General features: G+C 37.0%; 1 protein-coding gene across 1 annotated transcript in view; it reads right to left on the bottom strand.

Annotated features, from left to right (window-relative positions):
- The window catches only part of PCBD2 (pterin-4 alpha-carbinolamine dehydratase 2), a 47,431-nt gene that overhangs the window by 1,299 nt on the left and 31,288 nt on the right, over positions 1-14,844 (bottom strand). The window contains exon 3 of the mRNA XM_059919480.1: positions 142-222. Coding sequence (XP_059775463.1) covers positions 142-222 — 81 coding nt within the window. The remainder of the gene's footprint in view (positions 1-141; positions 223-14,844) is intronic.

The raw sequence follows: 14,844 nt of genomic DNA, 5'->3' as shown, positions 1-14,844 counted from the left end.
GGGATTCTGAGAGAAAGAATAAGAGAATATTTTCCTAAGCACAATGACACTTAGCTGCACAGGATCACAAGCAAGAAAGGAAGAAAGAAGTTTCTTAAACTCCAGAATTATGGTGATTCCAAAATCAGGCAATTCAGTTACCTTGTTGTACACATTGAACCACTCCGGGTGATGATTCATCTTCTCTGCTTGTAGGGCAACTCGGGACATAAAGCCAAAAGCCTGCATAAGATGAAGTCGAAAGTGATGACTGACAGTGCCCCCTGCCCTGGACCTGAGAGAGATACCAGAGCAACCCGACCAGAAAAGACATGGCTAGAATCCTTAGGGAAGCCTGGAGAATCAAATATGAAAGCGAATGTTCTCCACAGAGCTGGGGAAGCAGTGTAGCAAGACTGTGACCTGCTGCTGGATGGTGAAAAACAATCAGGCTCAAATAAACAAACCGGGAAATTGGTCTCACCCAGTGACCTGTCTGGGCTGTTTAATTTTCCTCAGGACGAGACTCTCCAAAAGAAGGAATAATTTCCCTTTAATTCAGTGTCCTGGATCTCACTACCTGGCCCCAAATCTTAGAAGTCACTTTTCTTGCAGCACTGCTCCTTTTGTTTTTAGTGACTGGGTTGCTAACTAAGGCATCGACCACAAAGACTATGGGAAAATGTCTTGTGAGTGTGTCTTAAGTCAAAGCTCCGGTAGAAATGAACAACCATCCCATCCCCCAGGCAGGACAGAAGGGGATGAGAGACTGTTTTCATTGACATCCAGAGTGTAACAGAAAAGATGGGCTTGCCCACTCAGGGTCTTCTTGCTACTGCCCAGCGCTGCCATTTCGAGGAGAAAGCACTCCGCCTCGGGGCAGAGGGCTGCAGAGCCAGCCACAGGCATAAGTGGGGGCCTGTAGGGCACTGTCTTCATACCACAGGGAAAGTGCAAACCTAATTTTGTTAAGCAGAAGGCAAACTTGTCCTGAGAGGAAAAAAAACATTTTTTTTGCTTGCTTTCAAATTTTTATGAGGGTAATTGCAAACAGTAGGAGAGTTTGTCTCTTTCGTGTCCAGAAGGCAGAAATACTTGGTAAGACTCTAAGGAAGTGGTACATTAATTACAAAGTTACAGTGGAATTCACAGGCATTACCCATTACAGCCACATAAATAAATATTTAACTTCTTTACCCCTATCCAGAAAAACCAATCTGATGTTAGTTGGGCTATGTTTTTTGGATCACCAAATGACATAAGAGTGCATTTCCAAGTTAACAGAAATATGGAAGACGCCATTTTCAAACAATTCTGTCATTCATAATGGTTCCTATCTCAGAATCGCTTTAATTCAGGATAAAGATTTCCATTTTGACACTTAATGCCTGAAGGTCTTCCCTATTAGGGAAAGGAAGGAAGTTCAAGAAAAATCCATTTAACTATGTATGGAATTATCAGTAGGAAAACAATATTCACTCTCCCACCCCTTCTCATTTCATAATTTGATTCTCTATGTGAGGGGAAGGAACAAGTCAAATGAGAAAGTTTGTTTTAAATATTCAAACACAGAGTTAACCTGTATTAAATTATTTGAGAATTTTTACCCTGTTTGCCTATAATGCCTTATTCTCGTTTAGTTTTAGAAGATTTACAATTTCATCACCACCCTGAGAGACATTAAAGACATGGATTTCTTTCTTTTTTTAAAAAAATATTTATTTATTTGGCTGCACAGGGTCTTTAGCTGTGGCACGTGGGATCTTTTAGTTGTGGCATGCGGGATCTTTAGTTGCGGCACACAGGATCTTTTAGTTGTGGCATGCAGTATCTTTAGTTGCAGCACGCGGGATCTTTTAGTTGCAGCATGTGGAATCTTTAGTTGCGGCATGCGGGCTCTTGGTTGCAGCATGCAGGATCTAGTTCCCTGACCACAGACTGAACCCAGGCTCCCTGCATTGGGAATGTGGAGTTTTAACCACTGGACCACCAGGGAAGTCCCAAGGACATGGATTTCTGAGCCAGGGATTCAAATCCCAATTCTACTACTCAACTGTCATGTGATTTAACTCTGAGCCTCAATTTTCTTATCAATAAAATGGTGATAATAATAAAAAGGTCATGTAATTATTTTTATTAAAAAAAAAGAGAGAGATGGGGATATAAGAACACTTAGCACAGCACCTGGCACAGAATGCACATACTGCTACCACTACTGCTTCTGGCCAAACTACATACCGTAAACCTCACAAAACAATGGTAAATGAAAAGCCCTCCCACAGACTTGAGAATCTAAGATTCCAGTTGCTTTCTCTCAGAAGAATGGCTCTCTCCTTTTCCCATGTGCCATAAACAGAGACTGACACACATATACTAGACAAAGAGATAATATACTGTGGAATAACACCTTGATGCAGACTGATTGGGGAAAACAGCTGAATAACAAGAAATCAGGTGCACTGTCTAAGTTCTTAAGCCCTGTAGCCACAATTTCTTTGAACCAAGCTATCCTAAAAGGTCCAAAGTGATGCTCAGAATCCTTTAACATTGCCCAAGAGCCAAATGGATCTACTGAGTGGATGATCTGAACATGATCAGAAGTGCTCCTCAAATCTCTGACCACCAGCATGCTATCAGTATAGTAGTAAAATCTATTCCATCACAAATGTGACTTAAAAGAGAACATCCATATCCTAAGAGGTACATTGATCAAAGAAAAAGCATCTACCCTATCTACATACAATGTTAAAACATAAAAAGTACATCCAAACACCCTCCAAGTTTGTATTTTCCTCAGTTTTGCATATTTCCCTTCAACTGTCACCTAATATTTACATTTAATAAAATATCAAAAAGCCTGATAAACCATTTACACAGGATCCTAATTCTTCCTTAGGGAAAGAATACTCTATCTGTTGTGGGAGCAAAAAGATAATTCCAAATCCTTCTTCCATATAACAGAACAAATTAATCCTCCAAACATTTAATTTTTTAAATAAATTTATTTATTTAATTTATTTTTTTATTATTATTTTTTGGCTGTGTTGTGTCTTTGTTGCTGCACGCAGGCTTTCCCTAGCTGTGGCGAGCGGGGGCTACCCTTTGTTGTTGTGCGCGGGCTTCTCATTGAGGTGGCTTCTCTTGTTGCAGAGCACAGGCTCTAGGTGCGCAGGCTTCAGTAGTTGTGGCACACAGGCTCGGTAATTGTGTCTCGCATGCTCTAGAGCGCAGGTTCAGTAGTTGTGGCGCATGGGCTTAGTTGCTCCGCAGCATGTGGGATCTTCCCGGACCAGGGCTCGAACCCGTGTCCCCTGCATTGGCAGGCGGATTCTTAACCACTGCACCACCAGGGAAGCCCCAAACATTTATTTCTAAATCCACAAATTAACAACATCCATAACAGTACACATTCAAATTAAAGTAAAAGAATTTCTGCAAGGCAGTTAGATGAGTAGGTAGGAGAGGAAAAAAGCAAAACCTCAAAGGGGAATTTTGATTATATGGACTACAATAAAGAAGGAATATGACTAAACAGCAAACTTGGCAGACAGTGAAAAGCATCTGTCCCTTCTTTCAAAGATTTATTTTTATAGCCCTAGCTACTTGTTACCAGGATGCCAGTTGGAATCTAAAAGCCTTGAGCTAGCTAAAAGTACAGGCTTTCTAAACCATTCCATCAAAGAAATCTGCTAACAGCCCAAGGCAAAATAGATACCAGCAACCCAGTAAGAAGCTTAGAGAACAGGACTGAGAAAATGGACAAATGAAGTAGAAATCAACACGAGTTTAAAATAATTAGAAAATAATAAATACAGAAAACGAAATACATCTAACATACAGATAATTGTTGTCAATAAGAGAACAACTTTAAAAAAAAAAAAAAAACAGAAGAAAGAAAAAAACTGGACATGTAACTCAAGAAAAATTTCCAGAAACAAAAGATTTAAGTCTATAGATTGTAAGAATTCAGCCATGTCTACACATTCTAGTGAAGTCAGTGAACTATGAAGATAAAAAAATTCTTTTGGCATCTAGTCAAATAAAATCAACTCACCTATAATGTTGAAAAGAATCTGGCTGACTTCAAACTTCCACATATCAACATTCAACATACAAGTTAGAGGAGCAATGCCTATAAAGACTTTAGAAAATGAAAGTGTGAAGAATTTTATACCCATAGACTTCCCTGGTGGTTCAGTGGTTAAGAATCCGCCTGCCAATGCAGGGGACACAGGTTCGAGCCCTGGTCCGGGAAGATCCCACATGCAGCGGAGCAACTAAGCCCGTGCACCACAACTACTGAGCCTGTGCTCTAGAGCCCGTGAGCCACAACTACTGAGCCTGCGTTCCACAACTACTGAAGCCCGCATGCCTAGAGCCAATGCTCTGCAACAAGAGAAGCCACTGCAGTGAGAAGCCTGCGCACCGCAACGAAGAGTAGCCCCCGCTTGCCGCAACTAGAGAAAGCCCGCGCATAGCAACGAAGACCCAATGCAGCCAAAAATAAATAAATAAATAATTTTTTTAAAAAAGAATTTTATACCCAGCTAAACTGTTGTTCAAAATTAATGCAAGAGACATATGTTTTTTAAATGCAGTAACTCAGGGAATAATTTCCATTCACCCTTCTTGAGGAAATTTTTATTAAAGGATGAAATATAAGTAACTGAGATGAATGCGGAAACTATACCAAAGGTATTGACAGTGAGTAATAAATTCACTCAGCTCTAGAAATGCATTTTAAACAACTGTGGGGATTATAGTTACAGAATAAAATGTAAATGTTATAAACTATTAAAAGGGTTAAAGATAATAGAAATAGGGAAGGTAGATGAAAGTTAAAAAAAAATCTTTAAAAGCTGAAAGATCAAGTGTTAAAGATATACTTATATTTAAAAGTATAAAACATAAGCACTAGAACTAAAAAACAATATGAACTAAAATTTTAGTTCCTAAACGGAAAGTAGGAAAAAGTAGAAGTGTAATTTTGATATTGCTTAGCGGGGAGACCACTATCTAAAGAAATGCTAGCTAAATGCTATCTAAAGAAATGGAGGGGGACTTCCCTGGTGGTCCAGTGGTTAAGGCTCCGCGCTTGCAATGCAAGGGGCATAGGTTTGATCCCTGGTCAGGGAACTAAGATCCCACATGCTGTGCAGTAAGGCCAAATGAATAAATAAATAAATAAAATAACATTTAAAAAAAAAAAAGAAATGGACGATTACATTTGCTAGGTAAAACTATACGTTTAATAGTATCCACAAGAAGAACAAAATTTAGAAGAAAACAAGCACAAAACAACTTAATTCACAATTAAGTAAAGGAAAACACAATTAAAATGCAACAAAAAACCCCCCACAATCCGTATAATGATTTAAGATAAGGGAGAAAAGAGTATATTGGTTCTGTCATGTTTTATAAGACCAAACATCTTTCCAATCAATAAATGTAAAGAGCCTAAATCCAACCAGTTAAAAGAAGAGAGAACGTTACAGTGGATCACAAAGCAAAACTCAGCCACTAGAAATAAAAGGACATTGGCAAATGTAATTTCTTTTAAGAAATCATAAGGGTAATTTAAATTATAAAGTATATCCACAATGAGGATGAAGACTGAATAACTGTGAATATCTATATTGCAATAACATAGCATCAGAATCAATGAGACATAAATGACAGGGCTCATGGGCCAAAGAGAAATATTTGTAGATGGAGACTTTAATTCACATCTCTTAAGCCACGGCAGATTAAGTGAATAAAAGTAAGGATACGGACTACTTAAAAACATAATTTAAAAGGTAGATGTAATTGATGTATTTTAAACTCTAAAACTTGAGACTATAGCTTTTAAAATATATTTCGAACATGCACAGAAACCGAATATATGTTACCCCACAGAGAAAATCTTAATAATCAAAAAGTAGAAATAGTACTGATAACATTCTCCAATAAAATTAAAAACAAAACTAGGACACTAATGTAGCAAAAAGTACTACCTGAAGAAATTTTAAATCCTTCTTTTAAAACTCTTGGGTCAATGTTCATTGCAGCACTATTTACAATAGCCAGGACATGGAACCTACCTAAACATCCATCGACAGGTGAATGGATAAAGAAGATGTGACATACATATACAATGGAATATTACTCAGCCATAAAAAGAAGCAAAACTGAGTTATTTGTAGTGAGGTGGATGGACCTAGAGTCTATCATACAGAGTGAAGTAAGTCAGAAAGAGAAAAACATATACCGTATGCTAACGTATACATATGGAATCTTAAAAAAAAAAAAATGGTACTGATGAACCTAGTTGCAGGGCAGGAATAAAGAGGCAGACATAGAGAATGGACTTGAAGACATGGGGTGGGAGGGCGAAGCTGGGGTGAAGTGAGAGTAGCATCGACATATATACACTACCAAATGTAAAATAGTTGGCTGGTGGGAAGCAGCAGCATGGCACAGGGAGATTGGCTCCGTGCTTTGCATTGACCTAGAGGGGTGGGATAGGGAGGATGGGAGGGAAGCTCAAGAGGGAGGGGATATGGGGCATGTGTATGCATATGGCTGATTCGCTTTGTTGTGCAACAGAAACTAACACAGTATTGTGAAGCAATTATACTCCAATAAAGATCTATTAAAAAAAATTTTTTTTAATTAAAGTAGCTGAAAAAAATCAGAAAAACAAAACAAAACAAAAGAAAAAAAAGAAAAACTCAGGTCAAAAAAGAAATCAATACTAAATAGAAAATAATTATTATTAATTATTATTTCTATTATTTAATAGAAATTAGTAATGTAAGCATTACATATGGATACATCTAAAGCAATAATCAGAGTAAACTTCTTTAAATACTTAAATTATCTTAAATTAATGAACTTTAAAGAATTAAAATAAATTAATTAAATATCCAATCAAGAAAGTAGATAAATAACAAGAAAATAAATTTAGAGAGGAGAGCAGGAATGAATATAAATAAAGGGAAAAGCAAATGTAAATTAATTAGGAAAGAGAAAAAAATGGTATAACTACTGAATCCAGAAGCTGTATCTGGAAGAATTATATAATAGAAAATTGGCTGCTTCCTATAAAAACAAACAAACAGAAAGATAGGGAGAGAAAGTACAGATAAACAAAACAGGAAATGAGAATGGGGAAGAAACTACAGTTACAAGAGAAATTTTAAAACATACAATAAATGAATTTTGAACAAATACAAAGTGTATACAAATAAATTTTAAAACATAGGTAAGATAGTTCTCTGAGAAATAAAAATTATCAAAACTGACCCTAGAAGAGAAATAAATCTAAATAATTAAATAACTGTAAAAGAGAAATGTGTCTAAGAGTGACACCAAAAAGTAACATTTCCCAATCATTTCACAGAGGAATTCTACCAAACCTATATGGAACAGTTAACTCTAATACTGATTAAACTGTTCCAGAGCAAAGAAAACGAAGGATATTTCCAAATTATTTTTATAAACTATCATAACATTGTCTCCAAATTCTCACAGAGATGGCATATAGTAATGAAACTACAGATTGATCCCATATTAATTGAAATCCTAATAAACAGAACTTTGCAGTACACTGAAAGAACAAACACAATGACCAAATAGGATATATTTTAAGAATGCAAGGATGGTTCAATATTAGGGAATTATTAATATAATTTACCATATTAATAAATCAAAAGAGAAAAATCATATATGACTTCCATAAATTCTGAGAAGATATTTGATAAATTCAGTATTTATTATGTATTAAAGTTCTTAACGAAATAAGAATATATGGGCCCCTCCTTAAATGACAGTTCAAAAGGCAACATCTTTCTTAATGGGGAAACACTGGAAGAATTCCCATTGAAGTCAAGAATAAAAGAAGCCAAAAAAATGTCAATAGCCTTCTTATAAACACAATGAATTAGAAAATACACTGGAAGAAAAGTTCCCATCTAAAATGGCACCAAAAATTATCTAGGAGTAACCTTAATAAGAAATGCATAAATTCTACATGCAAAAAACTTTAAACCACTACTAAAAACTAGGTGGTGGCGCAGTGGTTAAGAATCCTCCTGCCATTGCAGGGGACACGGGTTTGAGCCCTGGTCCGGGAAGATCCCACATGCCATGGAGCAACTGAGCCTGTGCGCCACAACTAGAGCCTGCGCTCTAGAGCCCGTGAGCCACAACTACTCAGCCCACGTGCCACAACTACTGAAGACCGTGCACCTGGAGCCCGTGCTCCACAACAAAAGAAGCCACCACAATGAGAAGCCCGCGCACCGCAACAAAGGGTAGCCCCCACTCACCACAACTAGAGAAAGCCTGCACACAGCAACGAAGACCTAACGCAGCCAAAAATAAATAAAAATAAATAAATAAATTTTTATAAAATAGATAAATCTTACTACACTAAATTTTTTTCTGTGTGACAATAAAAGTCAACAAATTAAAAGACAACAAACTGTATTTGCAGTATACATTTCCTTAGCATATCAAGAGATCTTATACAAATTAATAAGAAAAAGACCAAACACCCAATTTTTTCTAAGTGGGCAAAGGACATAATAGATAACAGAGAAAAGAAATCAAATGGTTCTTAAACATAAAAACTGCTCCATCTCATACGTAAGAGGAGTACAAATTAAAATAAGTTATATGTCAATTTTATCTCAACAAATCGGGGTGGAGGGAACTAAGTTAAACCTATCAGTTTGGCAAAGATCAAAAAGTTTGATAATATTCTGTTAGTGAAGATACAGGAGAAAAGGCACTCTCATATTTTTGGTGAAAATAAATTGATATAATAATCACTATGGAAGAGAATACAACAACATTTATCAAAATTAAAAATGCCTATGCCCTTAGGAAAAAATATATTACGTCTTTCAGCCAAGCAATTCCACTTCTAGGAATTTGTCCTGCAGACATACTCACACATAAATTCTAAGAATGGTCACTGCAGCACAGCCTGTACAGCGACAGTCTCGAAAGAGCCAAATGTCCATCGATAGAGAGCTGATTAAAATGTATTATGGTACATTTATTCACTGGAATACTATGTAGCCATTAAGAAGAAAGAGAAAACTCTTTATCCTCTGACTAGAAATACCTCCGAGATATATTACTAAACGGGAAAAAATGCATAACAATAGTCTATAAATTGTATAAAAAGAAAAGAAAAGAAAGTATGTGCATTAATATCTCTGGAATGATATATAAGGATCTGGGAATAGTGAATGATGGGGGGTGGAGAGGGAGAACTGGGTGGTTGAGAATCAGGAACAGGAAGAGGCTTACTATACTCCTTGGTACCTTTTGACTTTTGAACCAATATATACATGATCTACTTTAAAAGTTAGTCAGCTTGGGAAAAAATGAAGAAGCCATGCAAATGAAGGTCTCACTGTAAAGGGAGCTGGGATCCTGCGATGTATGTAACCTGGTTCATATTAAAATATTTTGGCTCACATTAACTTCTTAACATATGCCTACCTGTTTAGGTGGGTTTTTAGTGCCAATTTATAGCATAGTTTGTCTATGAGCCATGTTCTGTTGAGCCACGGCCATTTCAAACAAACATATGTCCAACAAATAGCATATAATGGCTGATAATGGTTTCAGTCTTTCCTCTATTGCAAATTACAAACGTTTTATGAACAAGTCCATGAATGCATGATGAAGTATGACTTTTTAAGTCACTCTGCCATTTTATGGAATGTAAGCATTACAATCACAGTAAATTGGGCCAATGAAGTTTGTCATTTGGAAATCTCCAAACCATCAGCAATTAAAAGATTTTTCCATGAACCCCAAATCAAGTATTCTTTGGGAAGTTTAATTTTTCTTAAAGTTCCTTTTGTTTCAGTTTATTCCATGAAAATATGAAAGACTATCAGATGCACAAAACCGAAACAAAAATCCTGTATTGATCTGTGAAATGTTTAACAGCACCCTGAATTTAAAACGCAGCTTCAGTCCAAATAACATGATTTATTAAAGTTCTAAGACTTAACTTCTAGCACATATTTACAATATGAATCTGTCATTACTCAGAGCAATTCTCTTTGATATGTTCTTTAAATCAGCTGCCTTTTATATTTTGATTATAGACTATTTTAATTATGCACTAAAAAAGAACATATCTCCCACTAAGAAAATGAGCACCAGCAACTCCAAAGTAATTTCCCCAGTACAATCTCCATTAAGCCTCTAAATACTTCCTTTACTAATTCAATGAATTAGAACTCTATTGTTTATGAATCACCTTTATGTTTGTAGGCCTATAACCCTTCTTTTATAAAATACAATTGCTATGGAAGGAAACGATATTTATGTCTGATTAGAAATGAAAACACTATTACATAAATCAGTTTGGGCATTTCTTCACGTCTTGAAACATGATCGGCAATTTAGTCTAATTGGTGATCAAGGAAACTATCTTGTGATCAATTAAAGTAATTACCAAATTCCGGCAACACAACCTACCTTAATTTCAGCTAGAGTCTGCACTTCTTCAACTTTAATTAAAAATAATGAAAATTATTAAGCAAAATGCACAGCAAGATCATTGCCAAGCACGCACATGTCACAGGACAGGACCTTCCCTTGGTGTTGGTGACTGATCAATCACATAAACACTGCTTGGTGCACCAAGGAAAGGCATTCTTTGCCCCCAGAATATGATTACATGTCTCACGATGACTTTCTCTGAAAAACACTCAACTGTTCTAGCCACTGCAAAGGGAACATCAGATCTTAATCTGCAGGCAACAGACGAATATTCTCAACTTGCAACAGGAGAAATGTGAGGAGCAGATCCAACCAAAGATGTGTTTGATCATGCTTTTTTTCTCCAAACTGTCACTGGTATTTTGACACAGTGGTCAATTGCAGAGGCTTTAGGGTCAGAGACCTAGGTTCAAGTCCTGGCTCTGCTATTCACTAGCTATGTGACCTCAGAGACATTGCTTAACATTTGAAATGAGTCTCAGTTTCCTCATATGTTTAAAGGGGATAATTCATGTAACAAACTTTACAGTATGCCAGGCATTCTATTAGGCACTCAGTTAATGCTAGTGTTTATTATCATCAACAACACTTTAACATTATAGTGTCTATGGCCTGGAAAGGAAGAATTCCTTTCCAAACCCAGTACAAGAACAATAGGAAGGCCAAAGAAATCCACCTTTGCAAGGCTGAGAAAACCAGAAACATATTTAGAACGGTTTCTCGATGTATCCTCAGAAGAAGATTTCCAGTGGAACTGGCAATCTGTCAGTGAGCTTCTTAGCCAAACAGGTGACTCACATCTCCTTGAGAAGCCAAACTAAAGGCCTTGCCTGCAGACCATCCCCTAGGCAGTCCGGTGTGTGTGTGTCTGGGCAGACAACCCCCGCCGATCCAGGGCCCCTAGGCTACCTGCCTTCTACGCGCTCTACTGCAGAGCCCAACATTTCCAACAACTCAGGCCAAGAATACCCAACTCTGAAGCTAAAACTGGCTTCCCCAGGCACTTGAGACAATGTCCACAAGCTACTGAAAGAGCAGCCCGCTCTTCTGTGCCTTAGGCTGAATTAGTGCCCCCTCAGTTGTGGCAATAAGTACACCACCTGTGAGAGAGCACACTCACTTCTAAACGTTACTTTCAAAAGCTGTACTCACAGAACCATAATATTTTAGAGCCGTTAAAATAAGTTCCTAAGTCACCATTTTTTTTTGCAATAATCATAATATCCTAATTAGGCCACTTTGAAAAATAAGGCAGCTCTTTTAGCTAATTACATGGTACTACCCTCAATGTATACTGTTAAATGAAAAAGCAAGGTGCAAAACAGTTTTCTTTGCAGAATCAGGATTTATAATTACATTAGTAAACTCCTCCTGAATTCCTAGGGAGACTACTGTTTGATAAAGGTCTACTACTATGAATCCACTCTTCTCAAGGCAGGAGAGTTAAGCAACATAAACACCTGTACACACAATTTTACCTAAGAGTCCTTCGTTTTTGTTCCATTTTCAGTGAAACTTCTCTAACTAGATAAGTTTCACACAGCTTTCTGTGCCAAAAAGACGTTCTGACCAAGATGACCACAAGCTGAGAATACCTCTTCCCTGAAAAGACACCACTCATTTCCGAATTCCTCTGCGCATATATTTAAATTACATTTCCCCATATCATGATCAGCTACTACTGGGCAGACCAACAGCTAAATCTGATTAGCTCTTTCTAGAATTTCTCACAATCCTTTAGTTTTGCTCTCTTGGAATCAGCACATTTCACCAGCTTTCTATCCATCCTTTCCCCCTAAAGCGGACCAAAACAATGGTTTCAAAATCACCCGAGAGGAATCCACCAGAGAAGCCATTAACACTGATTTCCCTAATGTCAAAATAACTTCTGATGCCTCACTGTTCACTGCTGCTATTCATTATTGCCAATCAGTTGCCTCAGAAAAGTCCTGTTGGAGGTTTTCTTTCCTAATCTGCTGATAATCCATATTTATTAGCTTTCAGGAGTCTTACGGGGGAGAGGTATGGCAAAGACTACCAAGGTTTTTTGTTTGTTTTGTTTTAGCAACCCTGTAAGAATCACAATTTACACTCCTTCATATTGTGATCATTATAAAATTTATAAAAATTCAAATTTATATAGAAAAATATCCCTAGGCTTCAACTTCATGCATCCAAACCACTACGATATATGGAGTATCTGGCCAAATACATTTTTTTTAATGGAATAAAAAAATGGAATAATATGCAAAATGGCAGCCTACTCCCTATCTTTTCTTCTTTATAATCAACTGGTTCCTTTTAAGAGATGCAACTAGTACTTACACTATATAATTCCAGTTTATATCTGACGGGAAACTGCCTTGCCTTATTATATATATAAGGTTGTATATGCACCTAATTTTAAAAAGAGAAAGAGAGAAAAGACAAAATGGTTTCTTTCTGCCCAAACTGGGATGTGTTATATTAAACTGAAAGTCAAGATCCGGTAACAATAACCAAAAGGGTGGAGGAAGAAAACAAGGGCTCAGGGCAAAAAGAACACCCACTCCCCTACCATCTGGGCGTGGGGACACTCAAAAAGCATTTTAAAGAAACAAAGCAGTATCTGATCTGGCTTAATGGTACAGTAAATACATTTTCTACAAGCGGTACACATTTTGTAAAACAGTCTCATTCCACTTCACAAAATATCCGATGGTATAAAAAGGTCTGCACATTGGTGAATTCATACTTATCCTTTCTTTTACTTATTTTTAAACAAGAATCAAGTCTCCTTGTAAGAGTTTTTAGGTACAGTTTTAGCAACATTTGCCAATATCTTCTGTAGGAAAAATACATCACCCAAATATTCAAGCCCCATCAGACATCCTGATCATTCCACAGAGGACATCCAGTGACAGACGGCTGCAATGCATCACTGGAAGAAAACAGCCTGCCAGACCCGCTTCTCGGAAAACGATGCCAATGCAGAAGAAGCCCGCTGTGGAAACACACCATCCCATAAGTCGTCTGTATTTATTTGTTTCAAAGTGCACACACAGGCTATGAACTTGGAAAGGTCCCTGAACCTGTCAGTCTTCAGACACTGAGCTGAAGCAAACCACAAATATATTCCGAATTTATCCTCAATCTGTTATGATGAGGCTTAAGGAGAGCTCTCTTCCTACCCTTACTGATTGAAACTAGGTACTTTTTTGGTTTTGTGTTCTAAACAGTATTACTAAAGAATTAAAAGAAAAATATCAGGGCTTGAGGCACAAAGAGAGTAAAAAAAGCTTAGCACTTACCCTATTTTTGGTATCAAAAGATCACAAGGTCTGGTGGGGGGTGTCATCGTATCCCGAAAAGTTCTAATCCCAGCTCTGCCTCATTCTATGGCCTTAAGCAAATCCTAAATCTGTCTCACTTCTCCCAGCCTTTGTAAATCGGAGGCTCTACTACTTCTTAAGTTCACTGTAAGTGTACGGAGGTCTCATAAGAACACGCAGAGTGCTTTGCACAAAAAATGTGCTACTGTGGAACACTGAAAAGGTTCCAATTTGCTTGAATCCTACACAAAGTAATTTTACTCCATTTTTTTAATCTAGAAAATTTGCTCTGTGTAGCCAAATAAATTTAGATGCATCCTGAATACAAATGAAAAACTCTCTGTGTTTAAAATTCACAAATAACTCTAATAACTGAGAAGACAGTAATGAATAGAGGAAACATTTAAAAGAATAAATGGTTACTTAAATCAATTCTTTTTGTAATATTCTTACATAAATTACCTTAACTTCAGCTGTTGATCAAGTAGGGTTTTGGGGTTTGGGTGGTTTTTTTGCTTTTTTTAAAATAACTCACAAAATCCTGAAAGAAAAAAAAACGGTTTGTTTTCCTTGGCGTATGTAAATGGGAAAGTTTTTCTCCTCCTTAGAGCAGGCTCCCATACGGTTCCACCACAGAGCAGTTGCCTTCTCTGTGCAGGTGAGGGCTGATGGGCAGGCAGCACACAGCAAAGCTCCATCTCCGCACCAAGACCTGCACAGCTCACTTACAATCCCATCAGAGGAAAAGAACACAACTAGCTCTAAAACACTAGGACAAAGAAAGCATACAGATCCTGATGGAGTGAGAGTGCTTTGCCATTTGATGCAACTGCGAAAGAGAAATTCTTCCCTTTTGCTTTTATAAGTTTATTATTTCATACCTATGCAAATCATACTTTATATATTAGGCAATAATATTTGAGAAATACTCAAGTCAAATTAAAGGCTTCAATAGCCTTGCCAAAAGCACTGTGATTTTCCTATAAAAAAATTATTCCAATTTGTTGATCTTACATAGGATGAAACATACTGTAACAAT

The sequence above is a fragment of the Balaenoptera ricei genome, chromosome 3 (genome assembly GCF_028023285.1).
Source record: "Balaenoptera ricei isolate mBalRic1 chromosome 3, mBalRic1.hap2, whole genome shotgun sequence".
Classification (NCBI taxonomy): Eukaryota; Metazoa; Chordata; class Mammalia; order Artiodactyla; family Balaenopteridae; genus Balaenoptera; species Balaenoptera ricei.
Note: the sequence above shows the minus strand (reverse complement) of the source record. Positions and strands in the feature narration are given on the sequence as shown.